This window comes from Pseudopodoces humilis, chromosome 31, assembly GCF_049639895.1.
Source record: "Pseudopodoces humilis isolate 2021_Gansu_Grassland_sample_001 chromosome 31, ASM4963989v1, whole genome shotgun sequence".
Taxonomy (NCBI): Eukaryota; Metazoa; Chordata; class Aves; order Passeriformes; family Paridae; genus Pseudopodoces; species Pseudopodoces humilis.
The window spans coordinates 667,606-690,461 of NC_142230.1; the positions used below are offsets into that span (position 1 = coordinate 667,606).

General features: G+C 51.4%; 4 protein-coding genes across 4 annotated transcripts; 2 read left to right on the plus strand and 2 right to left on the minus strand.

The window, feature by feature from the left end:
* Nucleotides 1–6,186: 6,186 nt before the first annotated feature.
* LOC106628767 (uncharacterized) lies at nt 6,187–6,813 on the minus strand. Its single transcript, XM_014261893.2, has one exon. It carries the CDS (start codon nt 6,811–6,813, stop codon nt 6,187–6,189), a length of 627 nt encoding a protein of 208 aa, XP_014117368.2.
* A 3,612-nt stretch (nt 6,814–10,425) lies between these two features.
* On the plus strand, nt 10,426–11,037 carry LOC102103832 (uncharacterized). The gene has a single exon (XM_005533391.2). It carries the CDS (start codon nt 10,426–10,428, stop codon nt 11,035–11,037), a length of 612 nt encoding a protein of 203 aa, XP_005533448.2.
* Nucleotides 11,038–14,478: 3,441 nt separating this feature from the next.
* On the plus strand, nt 14,479–17,243 carry LOC102103645 (uncharacterized). The gene is made up of 2 exons (XM_088068466.1): nt 14,479–14,534; nt 16,446–17,243. The coding sequence occupies exon 2, from the start codon at nt 16,464–16,466 to the stop codon at nt 17,241–17,243; it is 780 nt and encodes a 259-aa protein (XP_087924592.1). The 5' UTR covers nt 14,479–14,534; nt 16,446–16,463.
* A 2,327-nt stretch (nt 17,244–19,570) lies between these two features.
* Nucleotides 19,571–21,636, minus strand: LOC148182368 (feather beta keratin-like). The gene is made up of 2 exons (XM_088068705.1): nt 21,524–21,636; nt 19,571–20,785 (listed from the first exon to the last, which is right to left on the minus strand). Exon 2 carries the CDS (start codon nt 20,759–20,761, stop codon nt 20,435–20,437), a length of 327 nt encoding a protein of 108 aa, XP_087924831.1. The 5' UTR covers nt 20,762–20,785; nt 21,524–21,636; the 3' UTR covers nt 19,571–20,434.
* Nucleotides 21,637–22,856: the final 1,220 nt, after the last annotated feature.

The window sequence follows — 22,856 nt, forward strand, 5'->3', positions numbered from 1 at the left end:
CACGCCCCCGTACCCACAGGACCCCCAGGAATTCTGCATTCCAGAGCCAAAGGAACCCCCACGCCCAAAGGCACCCCCGATCCCCGAGGAGCCTCCGTAGCTAAAGGAGCTCCTGGATCCGAAGGAGCCTCCAGCCCCTGCCATGCCCCCAGGCCCAAAGGAGCCCCCCGCTCCATAGGATTCATCGGAGATGTATGGGACCGGATCACCAAGAACCATGGGATGGGAAGCTCCCACAATGCTCTCCTGGGAGCAGGTGCTGAGAGTGGGGCCTGGGAAGGTGATGACGACGGGAGGAGGGAACACCACGGCTCTGGAATCGCCACAGGAGGCAACGCAGGGCTCCAGGCTCCTGCTGTAGGCACAGGGCTGGGAACAGGCCACCTCGCAGCTCTGCAGGCACTCGGAGCCAGCGTTCGACATCATTCCTTAGGATTTGGGATCAAGCTGGGAAAGGAAGTGTGCGGTCAAGGAGGCAGCGTAGCCAGGCCACGGGTTCCCAGTATGAACCAGTTGTGCTTCGTCCTTCTCCAGCTGCTCCCAGTTCAACCCTCCCTCATGGATTCCCATTTTTCCTGCTGTTTCCTTCCTTCCTGACCTGTTTGAGGCTTCTCTGTTCTTCCTTTCCTACCACCACGTCTCTTTTTCTTCTGAATCTCTCAAAACAAAATCTTCCCCTTTTCTCCGGGGCAATTCCTTGCCCAGGAAAGTCCCATTAATTCCCTTTTCAAGTAGATCTACAGGAAGATTTGCCTTCAGAAAGTCCCCAAGGAAAGCCCCTGCTCTGTTCCTCCCTTTCCCCCAACTTTTCCAAATCCACTCATCTCCCTCAGCTTTTCCAAAGCCGTTGGAATTTTGCAAGATAAAAAAGCAGAAATTTTAAAGTACCGAGGAGTACAACGAAGTCAGACTTACCCCGTTGCCTTGGAGGGAATAAATCAGTGGATCTGCAGGAATGGAGGATTTCTCAGCTCTCTCCCCTTTTATCCCGTTTTTAGACAATAAGGAGGATGTGATGTCACCCATTTTAGTTACTAAATCCTTATCACTTACAAAGAAAAAGATCCCCTTAAGCCTCTCCATTGTTTACATTTCAGCTCATAATTACTGATCGTTTCCAGCCCTGCTTTGAGTGACACAAACCCAACACCCAAAAGTCTCCTTTTGTCTCAAACTTCACGGGGAAAAATCCTTTCGGCATCACTCCGGTTCCAAAGGAAACAGGAGTTGATCTCTGTGTTTGTTTTCCTTCCGTGACTTGCAGGAAGGCGGCTCCCCACGTGTCACTCACACAATTGGGGTGTAAGCCTCAGATTTGGGTCCAATCCCTCCCAAACGGAATCATCCGACCTCGGATGGGGGTCAGGGATCTTTGCAATCCTCCCTGCGTGCACGGATTGAGGGGATGAGACAGCAAAACACATTTCAAAGGGATTGAAGCGACAGGTGAGGTCCTCTGAGCCCTGAAACCTCTGAGTAATTTTAATCAAAACTCATTTTGGGGATGCTGAGCTCAGCGATGTCGCCACCACATCACCGGTGCCGCTGCGAGGGCACAGCCCAAGGTCACCAGGCCTTTGTGTCCCAAGGTGGATCCCAAACTTGGAACCTTGGAATCATCTCGCTCGGAAAAGCCCTCCCAGGTGATCACGTCCAGCATTTGACCCATCACCACCTGGTCACCCAGACCGATGTCCAGTCGTTCCTTGGACACCTCCAAGGATGGGGACTCCAAACCCCCTCTGGTCAGCCCCTTCCAAAGCCTTCCCATGAGGAAATTCCTCCTGAAACTCTTCCCAAATGGGTTTGACCTTCAAAGTTATCTCGCCATCAACCCAAGCCGTTCCTTAGTTCAAACTTGCAGGCTTGATCTGTGCAGGCCTCACTTAAATCATGAATGAGAAATAACAGGCAGGGGTCAGGTTCCATTGTAAATCCAGTCATCCCTGGAATATTGCACAGGAGCCTGGGCTGTAAAATTCCCACACAATGAAAAAGCCAAATTTATGATATGAGAGTCAGATTGTATATGTCGAGGGTTGATTTGCTAATTGGAAACTATGAAAATAATTACAGGCGTTAGAGGAGTCACACAGAGGGAAAAAATCCAGAATTTGGTAAGGGTGAGAGATTTTATGGGATGTTTCATACCCCAGGAGCTGCCTCCGAAGAGGTATAAAAGGAGGAACATCTCAGGAGTCTCCTCAAACCTTCTCCTGACTTCTCCTGCTACTCCAGGTGAGTTGGATTTAAGCTGATCTTTGCTCTCTCTCATTCTCTGTAGTGACAGTTTTAAACCAGGACTTGTTCCTTGGTTTTTGGGGGATTTCAGCCGGGAGACGCGGCAGTGAAATCCTGCTTTTCGTTGGAGTCTCACTGCAGTCGGAAAAATCAATTTGATACTTAAAGACAGAATTTTAGAGGTTATGTGGATTTTTTTCTTGTGGCTTTCAAAGCTTGAGGTGCGAATTTAAAACTTGAATTTACTGAGAAACCAAGTCCTAGGTGTCTTCTGGAGCAGAGAGAGAAATGGAGTCCCAGGTCAGGAGGGTCTGAGGGAGGAGGGGAAGCCACACCTCCATCCTGTGTCCAGTTCTGGGTCCCCCAGTTCAGGACAGTCATTGAGGGGCTGGAGTAGCTGGAGAAGGGTCTGGAGAACTCCTGGGGGAGCTGGGAGAGGCTCAGCCTGGAAAAAAAGATCTGCCAGGGAGAATTTCGGGTTCCTCCAGGTAGGATTTGGGTTCTGATCCCAGGGAACAGGGACAGGACAATAGGGAAGGTCCTCGAGCTGTGCCAGGGGAAGCTCAGGGTGGATATTTGGGAAAATCCCTCCTGGAAAGGTCAACCAAGCCTTGGAAGAGCCTTGGGGAGGTTGGAGTGGCTGCCCCTGGAGGTGTCCGAGGAATCCCTGGACACAGCTCCAGGTGGCATCCAGGTGGGGATCAGGCACAGCTTGGACTCGATGCTCTTGGAGCTCTTTCCCAGCCGCAGGCATCCTGGAATTCCACGAGCAGGGAGGAAAAGGACAAGGACAAGTGTGTGTGTGTGTGGAGGGGCTGTGACATTCCCTGACTCCATCTTTTCTCTCCCAGCTCCTCCTCCAGCTCTGAGAACCATGAACTGCATCAGCTCCCGGTGCCTGCCCGGCTGCGAGGTGGCCTGTCCCGAGCCCTGTGCCTACAGCAGAGGCCTTGGGCCCTGCGTGGCCTCCTGTGGGGACTCCACGGCCCTGGTCTACGCCCCGCCCGTGTGGATCACCTTTCCCGGCCCCATCCTGAGCTCCTGCCCCCAGGAAAGCATCGTGGCCTCATCCCTGCCCCAGCCCTCCGGTGGCTCCTCATACGGCTCGGGGATGGGAGGCTCCTCTGGTGGCCTGTCAAGAATTGGGGGCTCCTATGGATCTGGGGGCTCCTATGGATCTGGGGGTTCCTATGGATCTGGGGGTTCCTATGGATCTGGGAGCTCCTATGGTTCTGGGGGCTCCTATGGATGTGGGAGTTCTTCCGTGGGTGTCTCAGGAAGGGGGGGTTCCTCTGGATGTGGGGCTTCCTCCTCGGGGGGCTGCTTCCTCAGGAAGTTCTACACCAGCAGCAGCCGTGGATCCCGCCTGGGAAACTGAGGCAGCTGAAGATCCCTGGGCCCGGGAGATAAAACCCCAGAATCCAGATCCGCAGCTGGGACCGGCTTTTGGAGACGGCGAAAGCATCAACGGGAGCCACCCTCGCTCAGGACCTCTGGGAATGGGGCCCACACCTCTTCCCCACATTCCCCTTTTGTTTTAATTAGCAGCCTCTGTTAAATCACCCTTCAGTGCCAGCTCCTTCTTCCCACTGTGCCAAGAGAAGAAAAAAGAACAGCTTGAAAGGCCTGGCAGGGAGCTTGTCAATGCAGCCCTGACAGGAGAAGAACAATGGGTGGAAGGTGGATTCTTCTCGGACAGTGAAGCTGAAGGAAGGAGCGTCTGTTTGGTGTCATCCCCTTGTGTATCCCATTAAAATCCTCCTGCATCAGCACGTTTTGTTGGGATTTCCTTTCTCTGCGGGACCGTTTCGCTCCCGTCCTTTCCTCTACTTCCTTAGGCTTCCCTCAGCTGGTTCCGTGAGCAGCAATTACGGGGTTTTATGGTAATTGGGCAGTAATTATTTAAGTAATTGGGGGTTGTGAAACCGAGGGTTGGATGAAGCACCCAAAATTTAAGCACGGAGGAGTTTGGTTGCTCTCCGGGGGGCACGGAGCTCTCTGGAGGTGACAACTTTGAGCTGCAGGACGAACAATCAAGGGTTGGGATGTGGTCTGGAAAGCCACGAGGGTTTTGGTTTTACACCCGGGTTTAGCTCAGCTCCTCTCTCCTGAAGGATTCTGTTCATTCCTGGAATCATAAATTCCAATCCTTGGGGCTGCAAAAGATCTCTGAGGTCATGGAGCCCAACCTTTGGTCCATTTCCCACCAGACCAGTGCAATGTCCAGTCCTTCCTCGGACACCTCCAGGGACGGCCACTCCAAACCTCTCTGAGCCCCTTCCAAGGTCTGGCCGCCCTTTCCAGGAGGAATTTTCCCAAATATCCACCCTGGTAGCTCGAGACCATTCCCTCTCCTCCTGTCCCTGTCCCCTGGGAGCAGAACCCGGCCCCATCCATTCTGTTGCTATACTTAGAACCAGTTTTTAGGAATTACCGTGACTCCCCGCAGAATTCTGAGCTTTAGGGAAGCTGAACGCATTTTTTTTGGGTACTAGAGGATGCAAACCAAGGTGAAAATCTGAGGACTGGGGGTGGGAACCACAGGAAATCCACCAAAGAAGCTCTCCTTGATTTCTGAGCCGTCAGTGCCCAACGCTTCAGGATGTGGGGAAATCTCTCCCGGCTGTGGCATCATCACAGGGCTGCTTTTATTTGACAGCAGAATGTCACCGGGCTGTGCAAGAGAGAATTTCCCAAGGGAGGAGTGGCACAAGAGCACAAACCCCGCCTGACATCCTGGTTTCCAGGATGGGAACACAGAAACAGCCGTGGGTGAGCCCCGGGTCTAAAGATCTGCGAGGGGTGACTTAAACCCGGCTTTACTCCCTTGGAAAACACAGGAGGGAGATCGGGAACCGCCCAAAAAAAAGCTGAAAAAACGTTTTTAATACTTTATATTGAACTGTAGAATCCTTAATGTTTGTTAAGTCAAGAAGGATGAACTGAAATATGGGAAATATCAGGAAAAAGAGGATTATCTCCCCATGAGAGAATCCTGCTTGGAAAATTGAATTTTTTGCTCTCTGTTTAAGCTCCAAATGGATTTAAAATATTATAATTGACAGCCCAGGACATAAATAGAAAATTGGATGACACACTACTAAAGTTGCTTAAATACCCCGTGTGCCTAAAGAGGTTTAGGAATTTTAATCTGAGATTAATTTAATGATGGCACGCAATAAATTAATCAGCTGAGAGCAAAACCTTAATGGGGCTGAAGGAACAGGCTCAATTGGAAAATAATTGGATAATTTGTTTGCAATCGTGGTGAAGCTCTAGGGAGAGGAGACGAAATCCCGCAGAATTCCAGTTCAGCAAATCCTGGAGTGTGTCACAGGGTGAAACCAGAGCTCCAAATTCCTGTTAAAGTGGCCCAAAAGTCACCCCAGGATTAAAGGCAGGAGGATTTCTGCTGGCTCAAGGCAAAGTGGTTTCCAGCCGAAGGATTTGTAGGTGAAAAGGTGGGAAAGAAAATGTGAGGGGAAAAAATAGGGATATAAAAGAGTTTCAGTGGGAAATGCTGAAGGTGGAAAATTTGTTATCCACCCCTCAAACGCAGCCCTGAGTGCGATAAAGGGACCTGGCTCTCATTCAGGAGCCTCCAATCCTCCCAAATTCCCAGAGCCTCCAATCCTCCCAAATTCCCAGGAGCCTCCAATCCTCCCAGATTCCCGGATTAGGCAAAAGGATGACATGGAAAAAGAAGTTACAAGGGGAAAAAGAAAACCGAAACGATGGGAATTTGAATGCAAAAGGACTTTAATGTCAGGGAAGTGCTGGGGGCCGAGTCACACGGAGGGAGCACAAAGGACGATTCCCAGGGCTTTGGGAAGCCATGCAGATCCACAAAGGCCGGGGAAGGCGATTCCTTGGATGTCCCTGGCTTGCAGCTTCCCCAGGAGCTGAGGCCAGCCCGGGGCTGCTGGCGGGAGAGCCGCGGCTGCCTCAGAAATAAAAGGAGCCACAGTTTCCTCCTCCAAACCTCCTGGAGCTGGAGCTGCCCCCTCCATAGGAACCCCCTCCATAGGAACCCCCTCCGCAGGAGCCGCCCCCAAAGGACCCGCCCCCAAAGGAGCCGCCCCCAAAGGAGCCGCCCCCACCGCAGGAGCCCCCCAAGTGCCCCACGGAGGAGCCAAAGGTTCTTCTGCTCCCAAAGGATCTGCCCCCTCCAAAGGAGCCCCCGGAGCCAAAGGATCCACCCGTGGAGCCGCCTCCATAGGATCCACCAGAGGAACCGCCTCCGTAGGATCCCCCCGTGGAGCCGCCTCCGTAGGAACCCCCAATCCCACCCGTGGAGCCGCTGCCCCCTCCGTAGGATCCCCCAATGGCGCCCCCGGATCCAGAGGATCCCATGGCCCCCGACGGGAAGGAGGTGCCCACGATGCTCTCCTGCGGGCAGGAGCTGAGGATGGGCCCCGGGAAGGTGATGACCACGGGCGGAGGGTAGACCACGGCCCGCGAGTCCCCGCAGGAGGTGACGCAGGGCTGGCTCCAGGCGTCCGCGTAGGGCTGGGGACAGGACACCTCGCACGGCGACGAGCAGCCGCTGCTCATCATCGCTCCTGAAGACATTTCTGGGATGGACGGCAACCTGCAGCGGCACAGAAATCACAACCACCCATCCCAAAATTCCAGAGGGAAACAAATCCTGCACCGGTGCCTTCCGTCAGCGGGAAACAGATGGGAAGGAGAGCTTGGGAAGAGCCAGGTTTTTCCCTTTCCTGCATTTTTCTGCACTCAGCTCTGCTGCTTCCCAAAGGCTTTCCTGCTTCCCTGGCTGTGCTGGGAATCCTGGAGAGCAAAGCCAGACTCCAGGAGCCTTTGGAAGCAGCTCATCCCTAGGAGTTTCTTGGAGCAGAAGATAAAGTTGTGGTGGTCACCAAGAGCCTTGAATCCATCCCAGAGCCTGGGAAATTCCAGTCCTGACATCGATCCCATGCCCACAAATGCAGGCGTGGATGGGATTTTGGATTTTAAAGCCTGGAAAAGGCAAGTGGAATTGCTGGGCACCCCAGGTTCTGCAGGAGAGCAAGCCCTCGGTGAAAAACTGTCCTGGAGACACCTTTTGGGATGGGGAGGAACCCGGAACAGGGGATAAATCCTAACTACAATGCCCAAAATTCCAGAGGGGAAAAAAATCCTGCTCTGGTGCCTTTCCTGAGCAGGGAAAAAGGGAGGACAGAAGAGCTTAGAAAGATTCCTGAAAACATTTTGGGAAGGAGAGTAAAGACAGAAAATATTTCCCCGTATTCAAGCAGAGGACAAAGGGGATCCAACTCACCGGGTCTGGAGAAGTGGAGAAGAGGAGCAGCTGTGGATGGCACTGCAGAATTCCAAGAGCTCTTTTATACTTTTCCCGACCCCCAGTGGGATGGGAGCCGCTCTTTGTGCAAGAGCTTCCCACGCGTTACCAAACCGTGTTTTGCTGGCTGGATTATTTCATTAATTGTCCTAATTGTTCTCCTAAGTGACGTGATAAATTCGTTATTAATCCCAAGTCACATTCCAAGCACTGCACCCCTTGGGTTGGATTCCATTTGCTCCACATTGCGACCCCCCAGGAATCCCCCTCAGAGCTGGTGCCGTCCCTGGGCCTCGCTGGAACTGAAGCTGAAATGAGTTTAAATCCATTTGAGGGATTTATTGATTAATTAATAGGTTTCGTGCCCAATATTCCACTTCCCGCCACGAAATGTGGATTTTGGGGAGCTGATTGGAAGTGCTGCCGCTTCCCAGAGCCACTGGAGTGGGAGAACCAGCAGCAGAACCCGGGATTTTCCATGTAAATCGATATTTCCCCACCCAACTGAAGGAACCCAGAAAGTTTCACGTTAATTGAGGAGTCAAGGAGGAATTGCTGACTGGCAGAGCTGTCAAACCCAAGGATGTCACCGGGGCCTGACAGGGCTTGTCCGGGTTCTGTCGCAAGATCTTAACCCCGATACTCATGTCCTGTTTTCCAATTGGGTCTGGAAGCACCAGAAATGTGGGGATGGGAGTTGTAGAAACACCGAGAATAAACTTTATCGCCATAGAAACGGGAAGTACGGGACGATCACGGAATTTCAGGGTTGCTGAGGCTGGAAAAGAGCTCCAAGGTTGTGGAGTCTGACCTGGGACCGATCCCCACCTGGTCACCCAGACCAATGTCCAGGTGTTCCTTGGACCCCTCCAGGGAGCCCTTCCCAAGGCCTGACCGCCCTTTCCAGGAAAAACAGGAAGAAATTCCAGCTCCAAACTGGAGCCGCTTCCCTCCCACAGCGCCGGCTGAGAATTGAATCTCAGATCTTTAATTTCAAATCTCAAGTTTCAAATCTAAAATCTGGAATCTGGAACCTCGAATCTCGAATCTCAAATTTCAAATCTCGAATCTCAACTCTCGAATCTCAAATTTCAAATCTAAAATCTCGAATCTCGAACCTCAAACCTCGAATCGCAGCTCTCGAATCTCAAATATTTATTTTTAAATCCCAAATCTCTTCAGCTGACTTTGATTTAGGACCAAAACCTTCCCCGTTTGGGGTTTGATGACACCAGTGTTTGTGTGAGATGTTTGTCTGTGACAGCCACCCCAAAATGTCCATCACATCTACAACTCTCCTGATGTTCTTGCTGATTCATAAAGGAAATTTTGCTTGGAGATCTCTCCACCAATTTATGCATTTCTCCCCTTCACCAGGCGAGGTTTAAACCCAGGAATTCTGCTGTGCCTTCCCTAAAAAAATAACCCTGGCCAGTCTTGAGATGCTTTTATTGTGTTTTTGATGGAATCAGCTTCGTGCACTCAAAAATATTCAGGTTTTTTCCTCCAGTGATGACTCCTCCACGTGTCTGCCTGGAATATTGCGGCTGACCCAAAAGGTGATAAAAGGTGAATTAGGATAATTAAGATGACAAAAGGAGAATTATGAAAATCAGGGTGACAAAAGGAGAATTACGATAATTAAATGCTCTCGCACAAGGCTTTCTCAGATGATAATGAGCGTCCAAGGAATTAATTTAAGTCCTTTTCAACCAGTTCCTTGGGTTAAACAGGTATAAAAAATGACCCTTCCCATCCAAGGATTTATAAAGACAAAAGTTGTGGTTTTTCCCCAATTCTGGATTTCCAGGGAATTTTCTGCAGAACAGAAAATATTCCCCCTGACGAAACCAAACCGATTTTTTCCCTTTCTGAGTGAATTCCTGATCCTTCACCCTTCCAAGCCAATCCCCAAGTCAAACCAGGTCAGGAAATGGCAGCAGTAAAAAAATCATCTAAAAATTATTTAAGGATTAAAGGAAAACAAAGGGTGTGTGCTTGTATCGGCTGATGAGGAGTTGATTTACGAATCATTAACACTTATCAAAGCAATTATTACAATTAGAAGGCGCTTATACAGCAAAAAGCGTGGCTGGTGATGTCCCAAAGTTGTGTTGCATGTGCTGGGAGTCGTCGGGGAGGGTATAAAAACCGGGATTTCCCTCCAGCTTCTCCAGCACCTTCTTCTCAGTCCGGTTTTCCCTGCGAGCCCGGTGAGTTCTCTGCCTCTAATTTCATTTTTGTTAGCTGGGATGCGGCTGTGGGCGCTGGATTGAAATAATTCCTCTGAAATAAATCATTTGAAATAATTCATTTGAAATAATTCATTTGAAATAATTCCATGTCAGAGCTCTGAAATGATCAGGAATATGGACTCGGGGCTCTTTTCCGAGCCGAATTATTCCATTTTATCCGTTCCGTCTCTTGGGCAGGGAAGCTTTTTGTGGCTTGGGAGACGCAGATCTCAATGAGATTGTGCTGTTTCAAACCACACGGGGAAAGCGTCAATTAAACCCTGATTATTTGATGGGGAGGCTACAACTTAACTACTCCGAGCTTGGCTTTTACTCAGGGTGGAGGGAAACGAGAGGAGATCTCATATTTATAGGGCAATAATTTCTTCAATCAGGAAATCACAGATTTAATTGTCCTGGTGATTGTGTAAAGGCCCAGAGCTCCCTGAATATCTTAATTTTCCACCTTTGCAGTGCTGCAGTTCTCCTCCTATCAAAAAAAGATGTTTTCAGGAATCTTTCCAAGCTCTCCTTCCCGTCTTTTTTCCCGCTGACGGAAGGCACCGGAGCAGGATTTGTTTCCCTCTGGAATTTTGGGATGGGTAGTTGTGATTTCTGTGCCGCTGCAGGTTGCCGTCCATCCCAGAAATGTCTTCAGGAGCGATGATGAGCAGCGGCTGCTCGTCGCCGTGCGAGGTGTCCTGTCCCCAGCCCTACGCGGACGCCTGGAGCCAGCCCTGCGTCACCTCCTGCGGGGACTCGCGGGCCGTGGTCTACCCTCCGCCCGTGGTCATCACCTTCCCGGGGCCCATCCTCAGCTCCTGCCCGCAGGAGAGCATCGTGGGCACCTCCTTCCCGTCGGGGGCCATGGGATCCTCTGGATCCGGGGGCGCCATTGGGGGATCCTACGGAGGGGGCAGCGGCTCCACGGGTGGGATTGGGGGTTCCTACGGAGGCGGCTCCACGGGGGGATCCTACGGAGGCGGTTCCTCTGGTGGATCCTATGGAGGCGGCTCCACGGGTGGATCCTTTGGCTCCGGGGGCTCCTTTGGAGGGGGCAGATCCTTTGGGAGCAGAAGAACCTTTGGCTCCTCCGTGGGGCACTTGGGGGGCTCCTGCGGTGGGGGCGGCTCCTTTGGGGGCGGCTCCTTTGGGGGCGGTTCCTGCGGAGGGGGTTCCTATGGAGGGGGTTCCTTTGGAGGGGGCAGCTCCAGCTCCAGGAGGTTTGGAGGAGGAAACTGTGGCTCCTTTTATTTCTGAGGCAGCCGCGGCTCTCCCGCCAGCAGCCCCGGGCTGGCCTCAGCTCCTGGGGAAGCTGCAAGCCAGGGACATCCAAGGAATCGCCTTCCCCGGCCTTTGTGGATCTGCATGGCTTCCCAAAGCCCTGGGAATCGTCCTTTGTGCTCCCTCCGTGTGACTCGGCCCCCAGCACTTCCCTGACATTAAAGTCCTTTTGCATTCAAATTCCCATCGTTTCGGTTTTCTTTTTCCCCTTGTAACTTCTTTTTCCATGTCATCCTTTTGCCTAATCCGGGAATCTGGGAGGATTGGAGGCTCCTGGGAATTTGGGAGGATTGGAGGCTCCTGGGAATTTGGGAGGATTGGAGGCTCCTGGGAATTTGGGAGGATTGGAGGCTCTGGGAATTTGGGAGGATTGGAGGCTCCTGGGAATTTGGGAGGATTGGAGGCTCTGGGAATTTGGGAGGATTGGAGGCTCTGGGAATTTGGGAGGATTGGAAGCTCCTGGGTAAGAGCCAGGCCCCCTCATCATGCTCAGGGCTGGGTTTGAGGGGGAGACATCCTTCAAAATTTCCCTATGGAATCAGGAAAAAATATCCACCCTGAGCCTCCCCTGGCACAGCTTGAGGCCACGCCCTCTTGTCCTGGGATCAGATTCCAAATCCCACTTGGAAGAGCCTGAAATTCCCCCTGGATCCCCCTTTTCTCCTTGTTGAGCCTCCCATCTCCCTCCGGACCTCTCCAGACCCTTCCCCATCCCAATCTTCTGGGATAATTCATATTTATTTCTGTTTCCTGCTCACAGCACCTTTCGTTGCTTCGCCGCTTTGAAGCCTGAAACCCTTTTCCAGCTGGGATTGTTCCACTTCCTCATCCGCGATTATATCCGCCTAAATAAATAAAAAACCTGCAGGAGGAGAAATTCGCTGAGGCGTGTGAAAGCCGGGCTGGTCCAAAAGCTCCCTCTGGAGCCGCTCTGGGGAAGGGAATTCCTGCCAGGAACGGCAGAGCGGCTCTCCCCGGTGCCAAGGGGCTTTGTGGGGAATTCCTGAGGCAAGGAATGAGGACCTGGAGGTGGGAATGCCCCCGAGAGAGACAAAGGCAGGATAAAAGCTGCAGGAGGCTGAGGAATCCTCCTGGCACTGCTGAAAGGAGCCGGAGAGGAATTCCAGTGTCTCCAAAGTTTTCCAGAGCTGACAGATGCTGCTGGGTTGGGCTGCTCCGGTAAAAGCAGCCCCTGACAGGTCCTGTTGATCCTGATCCTGATCCTGATCCTGATCCTGATCCTGGATCCCGGCCCCGGGAGGATCTGAAGCTGCTGGAGAGAGCCCAGAGGAGGCTCCAGGAGGATCCGAGGGATGGAGGAAAGGCTGGGAGAATTGGGATTGCTCCTTTTGGAGAAGGGGGAGCTCTGAGGTGACCTCACGGTGGCCTGGCAGGACCTGAAGGGGCCACAAGGAACGCGGGGAGAGACAATTCCCAAGGGATGGAGTGCCAGGGCACGGGGAATGGGCTCAGACTGACGGGGAGGGGGTTTAGATGGGATTTTGGGAAGGAATTCCCTGGGAGGGGTTATTCCATGCATTCCCCATCCCTGGAAGTGTCCAAGGCCAGGCTGGATGGGGTGGTGGGAGGTGTCCCTGCTCATGGCAGGGGATGGGATGAGGGGGTTTTTAAGGTCCCTTCCCACCCAAACTATCCCATTTCTGTGATTCCTTTAAAATCCTCTCTGGGGGTCCCATCCCACTTTCCCAGCTCCGGAATTTTGTGTCAAACTCAGCCGAGGACCCCTAGATCAGGGATCACCACAATCTCCAGGATCTGCCACACCAAACCAGGTGTTTCTGAGCACCCCCAACATTTCCTGCCCTCATTTCCCTCCTTTCTGCTCACAACTTTTTTTTTGTTGTTTCTTTTTGCCACCACCTCTGACTCCCCGTTCCCCCCTGGAAGCAGAGCGATTCCAGAGGCTCCCATGGGCAAAAGCCCTCGTTGGGAATGCTGTGAGGAAATGCTTGGGGATGGTTTTGCAAACACCCACTCATGTTTTACCCATGCAAAGCGCCGTGGCTCTCTGAAGTTAATGACAGGCTGCGGATATTAAACCAGGATTGAATCATAGCGTCCCTTCCAAAGAAATGAGTCAGGGCCACCCACGTGATTTCCCTGACTCGGAAACACCTCGGGAATTCGGATCCCTCTGGTTCTTTGGGATTAAAAGCCAGCCCCTGTGTTTGTTATCCTAATGATACCATTTCAATCCACTTGGCCCAACACCCACCTTCCCAAATCAGGGCTCATTTTGGGATTTAAATGGGATCTCTCACCTCGGGGGCTGAGCTTCCAGCATGCCATGAATTTCTGCTTCACCCCAGCACAAACTGGGGCTGGGGTAACCCTTTGTCCTCTGGATCCTGAGCAACCTCAAATCAATTGGGTTTTTCCCCTGTTTTTCCTCCTGTCAAACAGGGAACGATTGTGTTTGGTGGCTTCTCCCCGCACCCCAAGTTTCCCACACTCCTCCACACTCCGACAATTTTCTGGTGACCAAAACCACCCGGAAAGGAACTGGGGATGGAGTGGTTTATTCCATACCAGGATCCCTCTGACCGTCCCACTTTTCCCCAAAGGGACTTCCCCCCATTTCCGATTTTTCCGGGCATGAATTTTGTGGAAGAGGAGGAGTTCCGTGCTGAACCGGGTCTCCACCATCCACATCAACTCCCGGTGCTGTTTTGTATCCCAGAATCCCAGGATTGTTGGGGTTGGAAGTGACCTCTGGAGATCTCCCAGGGCCGGTGACACAGGGACGCATCCACGTGGGTTTGGGATGACTCCAGACAGGGGCAATCCCAACCCTGCCCTCCCTGGGCAGCAGCTCCATGGAAGGAAGTTCTCCCTCACGCTGAGGTGGAACTCCTGGAGGTTTGGAACTTGGGATGAGTCGGGTCCTGGGCTCGGACACCAAACGAGGAGCCGGAGCCCCACGGGCTCGGCTGGGAGTGGCTCTGGGAGCCGACTCGGCCACTCCAGTCTGGCCGTTCCCATAAACACGTCCCGACAAGTCTGGAAGCAGCCAGGAGCACTCAGGGCTAATGCTGGGTTAGGCTCTGCTGCATCCTTGGAGGTCAGGAAAACAAATCCTGGGATCAAGGAGCTGCAAGGACCAGCCTTGCAAAGCTCAGGAGCTCCCACAAAGCCGAGCTCAGCCTGGATCTTCACCCCGGCAGAGCTGCAGGAATGAATCTGAGCCTCAAAACTCTGAAATGAGAAGAATCCAGGGCCAAACAACGGCGGTCACGTGCTGGTGAGAAAAGGGTAATCAACACAAACAGTGAGCAAAGCAAAGCAATTACTGTAATTACCCCTCAAATTTGGTTTGGGGAGTAATGGGACCTAATGCCCAAATATGACGTTATTTTCTTGCATCAGCCTGGTGGTCCAGCCGGGGATATAAAAACCATTCCTGACTCAGGGAGCTTCCAGCGGGTCCTGTTGGCTTCTCCTCGGTGAACTGAGTAAGTTGAATTCTGATATAACTTCTTCCTAAAATAATAAAATAAAGAGAGTCTCATTTTAAAATATGTTTACGTTTAACTCAGGGCTGGATTTTGGATTCGTGTTCTGCCGTTCTGGAAAACGATCCTGTTTGTTTTCATGGGCTAATCAAAATAATTTTGATTATTCATCCAGGAGCGCTGCGGGATCAAAGTTTAAAAATATATTTGCAATCTAGATAATATCAAAAATATTTAATTCCATCACTTTATGAAAATTTAATGGATACAACCTTCAGGTAACCTTAAAATACCTCAGCCAGCAGGTTCCACCTGGGGGCTGGTTCTGACCTTGTGGCTTCCAGTTTTTATCTGATTTTGGGCAGAGGTGGTGTGAAAATTTAAACACAAATTTTAGAAATATTGAGATGGGCAGAGCTGCAGTCGCCTGTGGATGTCGAGGACACAACATCCCTGTGGATGTGGCCCTACAAAATTCCCGGTTTTCCTACGCTGGAGATACGGGAATGACCCCAAAAATGTCAACTTGGGAAGCTGCTTTGGGTGGTTTTGTTCTATGCAAAGCTTCGGTTTTATGCAAAGTGAGAATATTTGAATCCGCTCGGGGTGTTTTGTGCTCTGTGTTTAGGTCTGGTTTTAAGTTATTCCTTTCCTCTGGTTTGGTCTCCGATCAGGATCAAGTCAAGGACAGGGAATTCAGAGTTGTGGAGCATTTTGAAGGGTGGGAAACCTCAGGAGAGTACCTGGATTAGGGTTTAAAGTTTGGGTGAATATTGGATATTTGGGCATCGTGTTTAGAACGAAGAAAAAAAAACCCAAAAATGCGTTGAGTCAAACTCAACCCCACCCAGGCTTCTCCAATATGCAGCTAAAAAAATAAATAATCACCTGGGCTGGACCCAAAATATTCCATTTAATCTGCAACAACAGATTAAGCTGCTCCTTCACTCGGTGCTTTGAGGTGGAATTTGGGTAAGGTTGAAATGACAACTTGAAATGGACTTTTGTGCTGTTTTTCAAATCCCCACCCTTAAATTTATTTCAAAACCAGAAAGAAGGTGGAGAATTCAGCCCAGTTTTGGGAACAGTTTTAATCCCTCTGAGCTGCTCTCAGGTTTTGGTTGTGCTTCCGTTTTTCCCTGTGATCCTGCAGAGAGTTTTAATTGAATTTTCCGAGTGAGTTTTGTGCTCAATATCTGCGGCAAAGGCACCTGTTATGAACTGACTGCCCTAAATCCATAATTATTGGTATCTTTATGGATCAATTCCATCACAAGGTTGATATTCCTCGGATTTTTATCTTCTTAGCCCAGACTTTGTCCAAATTTGATCCAGTGAAACCTCTCGTGTTGTGCATTCCTACAATGGTTTATGTGTTACCCTCATTTTACCGAGCTCCACCTCTGGAGCCCAAATTGCACAGGAGAAAACAGATATTAATTAAACAACAGCCCCAAAGGGGTCATTCCATGATCTCAAAAGAGGTGTTTTAGTGTCCCCAAAGGGGTGATTTGGTGTCCACAAAGGAGTGTTTTGGTGTCCCCAAAAGAGGTGGTTTGGTGTCCCCAAAAGAGATGATTTGATGTCCCCAAAAGAGGTGTTTTGGAGTTCTCCAAAAAAAAGTGTATTGGTGTCGCCAAAAGAAGTGTTTTGGTGTCCCCAAAAGAAGTGGTTTGGTGTCCCCAGGAAAGTGTTTTGGTGTCCCCCAAAAATGTGTTTTTCTGTCCCAAAAGAGGTGTTTTGGAGACCCCAGGGAGATGTTCTGGTGTCCCAGGGCTCCAGAAGGTCCCTGAGAAGAGCCAAGCAAAGCAGAGCAGGGCAGTTATCACCCCATCCACCGCCTCGTGCTTTCCCAGGTCTCAATCCCATCCCACCAGCTCCTTGGCACTGATGTTTGTCCCCTCCTTGCAGGTCCAGCCCAGCCGCAAGATGTCCTGCGAGAAAACCGTGTGCGCCGAGCCCTGCCCGGAACCGCGCGCCTCCGCCTGCACCGAGCCCTGCGTGGTGGCCTGCCCCGACTCCCGGGTCATCATCTTCCCACCGCCCGTGGTCGTCACCTTCCCGGGGCCCATCCTCACCACGTACCCGCAGGAGACCGTGGTGGGCTCCACCGAGTCGGCCGAGCTGGCCGGGGCGCTGGAGGCGGGCGTGCCCATCGGGACGGGCCAGAAGGGCCTGGAGTGCCTGGAGTCCTGCTGCGTGCCGCAGTTCGTGGCCAAGTGTGACCCTCCGTGTGTCACCCCGTGTGCCGCACCCTGTGTCACCCCGTGTGCCGCGCCCTGTGTCACCCCGTGTGCCGCGCCCTGTGTCACCCCATGTGCCGCCCCGTGCGCCACCAAATGTGCCCCGCCCTGTGCCCCGCCTTGTGCCCCACCCTGTGCCCCACCCTGTGCCCCGCCCTGTCCCCCGCCCTGTGCCCCGCCCTGTGCCCCGCCCTGTGCCCCGCCCTGTCCCCAGCCATGTGCCACCAAGTGCGCCCCGCCCTGTCCCCAGCCATGTGCCACCAAGTGCGCCGCGCCGTGCCCCGCGCCCTGCGCCCCCGCCCCCTGTGCCACCAAGTGCGTGACCAAGTGCGTCCCCACCTGCGCCACGCCCTGCGCCACGCCCTGCGCCACGCCCTGCGCCACCAAGTGCGTCCCGGAGCGCTCCTACACCTTCTCCACCCGCTGGAAGCACCCGTGCCAGAGGGGCCTCTGCAAGAAGATCTGAGCGGTTTTTTTGGGGGGAAAGAACCACGGAAAGGAACGAGGGGAAGAAGCGAAGGAATACGGAATGTGATCCGAAGGCTGCCGGAGAGGGAAGCGCCGCTGGAAACCAGGACCCTGCGTTTTAAGTCTAGGATAGAGCTTTAGTTTAGTTCAGGCTTTTCTTTCTTCTTGGGGCTTTGCATCTTCTGCCTGTGCTTTGGACTTTCTCTGCCCAGTTCGACACCCAGCGTGGATCGGAAACGAGGGATTTGGGGAATGGTAGGGATTGGAAGGTCTCGGAAAGTGCGAGGGGAGGGGGTGTCAGGCTGGAAGGGGTCAGGCTGGAGCCGGTGATTGTGATTTTGGGTGATTTTGGGCGATTTTGGGCTTTTCTCAGGGTAAGCTCCTCTTTGTCTTCATTATTCTCTCTGCAAATGTTCGACTCCACTTTGCATTCCCATTAAAATGCTGCTGCATCAAACCTGTCCCGAATTCCCTTTTTCCTCTGCTCCTTGGGCTCTCTTGGGGACAACTCAGCCTTGGATAGAGGGACAGGAGACCTCCAGGCTCTTCCCGGACCACTCCAAACTTGAAAACCGTGGTAAAAAAATTTAAAGGTAAAATTTAGGGTTAAACTTTTGGGATAAAATGCTTTATTCCTAAAAAAAAAACCCTGGCTCTGCATTTTCTGGGATAAAAAGATTTTATTCCTAAAAAAACTGGCTCTGAATTTTCCAGGATAAAACCTCCAGACTGTAGCAAAATGGGAATTTTTAGCATCCTGTTCATACCCAGCCCCATTTGGAGACTTTTTTCCCCTCTAAACAAAGGGAACTGAGGAAAACCCAAGCTTTTCTCCACATTTCTGCATCCAGACTTTCCTGAACTGCTTTTCCACGGAGTCTTCTCCACCTCTCCGCCGTGACAGGGAGGGACACGGAGCTTTTCTGGACCAGAGCCCCAAATTCCAGGAGCCGGTGCCAGCAGCGGATCCCTGCAGGCAGTTTGGGATGCCAGGCGTGTCCTGCTCATCCCATTCCGAGCCATTCCAGGCGCTGTTTTTATCCTAAAGATCACGTTCGGTTCGTTCTTCCCTAATGGCCACGTTGGAGCCCGCGCTGGAATTCCGGGTCATTCCCGCAATTACTCCAGCCCCAAAATATCCCGGAGCTTCCGCAGAACAAAGGGAGCCGGGGATGCTTCCCAAACACTCCCAGGCTGGATTACGCCAGGACCTGGAATGTTAATTTAATGTTAATCAGCTCTTATTTGGGTTAATTGCCCTAAGACTGGAATAATCGATTTGGGAAAAAAAAAAAAAAAAAGGTCATAATTTTCATAATTTCATCATTTCATGGTTTCACGCGTTTTTATTTCTTTATCTGCTCCGAATATTTTATTTTTTCCTTTTAGTAAATTGATTATTCTCACCCTAAGGTTGCTCTTCTTTCGTTTTATGGTGTCAATAGCTGAGATTTGGGAGTGTTTCCCATCGGCTCAAAGTTTAAAGAGGGGGCTCCCAAAATCCATTGGAATCCCTCTGTGGAATTCCAAAAGCTCGCTCTCTTCGTATTTTGAAACAAATTGGGGATTTTTAACACTGAAAAAACAATATATCCAAGCTAAATTAAAATAAATAAAATTGTATTGAGAACCAAACCTCAAGTTACCAGGCTGAAAAAATTCCATTTCCAGTAATTTTTCCCCTTTAATTCCTCACCAAATTCTTTGGGAAAAGGGAATCTCCAACTTCTTTGTGGACATCCTTGAAAAACTGTAACATTTAGAGGCAAAAAAAAAAAGGGATAATTGAGGGGAGAGGTAAAACAGGAAAACCTGTGGATAATCCAGCTGTGGATAAACCGCTTGGAAAAAGCCAGGAATCCCTCTTCCCTAAATCCCTAAATTCGCTAAATCCTAAATAAAAATTATTAATAAATAATATAAATTTATTACATTTTTTTACATCAGTGCTGAGACTTTAGGGAGAGCGGGGCTTTATTAAATAATTATTAAATCCCTATTTATAGACTAGATAATTGCTGCCCTCTGGGAATCGCACGGATTTCCTGGAGGAGCCGGGATGGGATCCCGCCCTCGGCGTCTCCCGCCACGTCTGACATAAATTATGGGATTTCCTCAACGCCTCGGTGTGGTTTTGATGTTAGAAATCTCAGGATTAACACATTTTACCTCGTTTATTCTAAATAACGTTTAATTAATTTAAATGATTCATTAAATTACTAAATAAAATTATATATAACTAAATAATAAATAAATAAATAAAATAATTTAAGTAAATAAATATTCATTAAATAATAAATTAAGAAGAAATCCAAGAGATTTGGATGCAAACAGAGAAGTTTATTGGGATAAAAGTGGAAAAAACACAAGTTGCATTTGATCCGAATTAATAATCTAAATATCTAATTAATTAAAACTATTGATTTTCATCTCATTTTTCCAGTTTGGGTCAAAGGGTCTGGAGCAGGTGAGGCTCCTCCTGTCAGGCCTGGAGGTATCCAAGGAAAAAACCCACAAGTGGGCAAAATGCCTGATCCCAAACAATTAAACCCATCCACGGACAAATTCCTGGGAATTCTGTGGCCTGACAGCAAAGAATGGGAAAACAATTCTGGGTTTGAGGAGGGAAAAGGCAAACTCGGAGAAAACTGACATTAAAAACAAGAGATGGGAGAGGAAGAGCAGCTCCCAGGGGGGCTGAGGAGGTTCCAGCAAGGCTGAGGAGGTTCCAGGAATGCTGAGGGCTTCCCATGGATTCTGAGCAGCTCCCATGGATCCTGACCAGTTTCCGTGGATCCCGACAAGTTTCCATGGATTCTGAACAGCTCTCATGGATTCTGAGCAATTTCCATGGATGCTGAGCAGTCTCCATGGATTTTGAGTAATTTCCATGGATCCTGAGCAGTTCCCATGGATTTTGACCAGTTCCCATGGATCCTGACCAGATCCTATGGATCCTGACCCATTTCTATGGATCCTGAGCAGTTCCCATGGATTTTGACCAGTTTCCATGGATCCTGACCAGCTCCCATGGATCCTGAGCAGCTCCCTTGGATTCTGAACATTTTCCATGGATTCTGAGCAGTTCCCAGGGTCCCTCCAGCCTCACGGAGCCGTGTCCCCCTGCTCAGCTCCCATCTCCATCCCCCCCCGCTTTCCCCATCCATCCATCCATCCCCTTTTCCCGACTCAGCAGGGCCCGCAGCTCCCGGAGCGCCGGCTCCAGGCATTCCTGGGGGAGCAGGAGGAGAAGAAGCCTCCGTAGACCCTGGAGCCCTGCAGACCCACGGGGCGCTCTATTCCCGACGGGAATGCGGATCCCACGATGCTCTCCTGCGGGCAGGAGCTGAGGATGGGCCCCGGGAAGGTGATGACCACGGGTGGGGGGTAGATGACAGCCCTGGAGTCCCCGCAGGAGGTGACACAGGGCTGGCTCCAGGCGTCAGCGCAGGGCTGGGGACAGGAGACGGCGCAGGGCGCGGAGCAGCGGGAGCTGAGCTGGCTGGAGAAGGACATCCTGGCAGGAGAGAGGTGGAGCTGCTGCGGGAAGGAGAGGGGAGGGTTGGAAATCTGGGCGGCAGAGCCCCTGCTGGTATTTTTCTCTCTTTCGCTTCCTCCTGTCCCTCTCCCCCTTCCCTCCTTCTTTGCCTCCCTCCAAAATCTCTGATTTTTCTCTTTCTCCCGTCTTCCTGTCCCTCTCCCCTCCTTCCCTCCTTCCCTCCCTCCAAAATCTATCCAAAATCTCTGATTTTTCTCTTTCTCCCTTCCCCCTGTCCCTCTCTCCTCCTGCCTCCATCCCTCCCTCACTCCCATGCACCTGCTCCACAAAAACTCCTGTTTTTCTCTCTTTTTCCCCTTCTCCCTTGTCCCTCTCCCTCTCTCTCTCTCTCTCCCTGCCTCCTTCCCTCCCTTCCAGGCATCTCCTCTCCAAAATCTCTGAGGATTTTCCTCTTTTTCCCTTCTCCCTGTCCCTTTCTCCTCTCTCTCTCCTTTCCTGCTCTGGAAAAACTCCGATTTTCCTCCCTCTTTCCCTTCTCCCTCTCCTTCTCCTTTCCTCCCTCCTTCCCAAACAGCTCCTCTCCAAAAACTCAGCTTTTTCTCTCTTTTTCCTTTCTCCCAGCTCCTCCCTCCCTCCTTCCCAAGTCATTCCCTCTCCAAAAACTCCGGTTTTTCTCTTTTTCCCTTCTGCCTCTCCCTCTGCTCCTCCTCCCTCCCTCCCAGGGCTCTCCCAGTCCCCCCGAGGAGCGATTCCCACCCCCAAAGCACCCCCAGACTCACTCAGATCCCGGCGAGGAGAAGCCCGAGGAGCTGAAATCTCAGGAATCCGGAGCTGGGATGGGAGGAATTGGGAGCCGGGAGCCTTTTATCCCATCCCGGGATCGCCCGCGGGGGTTGAGACATCCCCGGCGTTTCCCAACCCTCTCCTGCCCGGGCTCCGATTCTTTTATCCGCCTCGGGACAATTATCAGTTTCTCCCAACACCCTCGGGTTTCCTCCTTGCGTTTTGTTTTGTTTTTCTTTTGGAAGCGGTTTCGCTTCCTGCAGCGTTTTGCTGATTCCACCAAGTTGGTGAAAATGTCGGGGAATGATTTTTTTCTCTGGAATTGCTCCACAGACAGGGACAGCTTCCATAGACCAGGTGGCTCCAGCCCATCCTTGGACGCTTCCAGGGGTGCGGAATCCATGGAATTCCATGAGCCAGGCCCTCACAGGGAGCAATTCCTTCCCAAAATCCCACCCAAATTCCCCCTCTGCCCCCCTGACCCCATTCCCCGTGTCCTTTTCCTGAGGAAAGGCCCCTCTCCAGCTTCCCTGGATCCCGGGAACTCAACATTCCCAGCCTGGATCCAAAGGGGATGGGCTCCAGTCCCCTGAGCAACTTCATGGCTTGGGGGACACCAGAACCGGGCACAGAATTCCCGCTGGGATCTCCGCAGGGCAGAGCACAGGGGGCGAATCAAACACCGGGACCCAAAATGAAGGATTTTAGGGATTATTTGGGTTGATCCCACTGGGTTTCTCGAGGAGGTTGGGACAGGGGTGATTTCCAAGGAATCTGTGATTCACCTGCCGGGAAGTGACGCCTCTGTCACCAGGACATCAAGCGAAACCAGGTGTGCTCGGGGCAGGAGCAGCTCCCGAGGGCTGTGGCCCCGCAATTTCTCCTTCCTTCTTTTCTTCCTAATCCTGGTTTGGGTGAATCCTCTGGGCTGTAAATTCCAAGGGTTGGGAAAACTCAGGGAAAGCCCAGGAAAGGCTCCCTCAGGCTTCCTACCCCAACAGTTTCCAACGGGAAAACTGGAATAAAAATGGACGTTTTGGGGACGGAATTCTCAGGGCTACTCAAAGCCCCACTGTTCGGTTCATAACTCCATAAAGGGGAGGGGGTTTGGAGGGGAAAAGCTCATTTCTTGAGGAAATTTGGGAATAACATTGGGCATGGAAGACGTGGAGACACAACAGGAAATTTAATCCCTGAATGACTGGAGAGGGGGGAATCTGGGCAATAAATCTGCTGAAGTTGCAGCCAAACCTCTGCATCAGCTGGAGCTGCACCTGGACATTCCCAGCTTTTCCAGGGGTGATGCACAGATCCCCTCCCTGACCTGGC

Coding starts and splice junctions, on each gene's coding strand:
- LOC106628767 (XM_014261893.2), bottom strand. CDS start 6,813: ATGTCTTCAGGAGCGATGATGAGCAGCGGCTGCTCGTCGCCGTGCGAG.
- LOC102103832 (XM_005533391.2), top strand. CDS start 10,426: ATGTCTTCAGGAGCGATGATGAGCAGCGGCTGCTCGTCGCCGTGCGAG.
- LOC102103645 (XM_088068466.1), top strand. CDS start 16,464: ATGTCCTGCGAGAAAACCGTGTGCGCCGAGCCCTGCCCGGAACCGCGC.
- LOC148182368 (XM_088068705.1), bottom strand. CDS start 20,761: ATGTCCTTCTCCAGCCAGCTCAGCTCCCGCTGCTCCGCGCCCTGCGCC.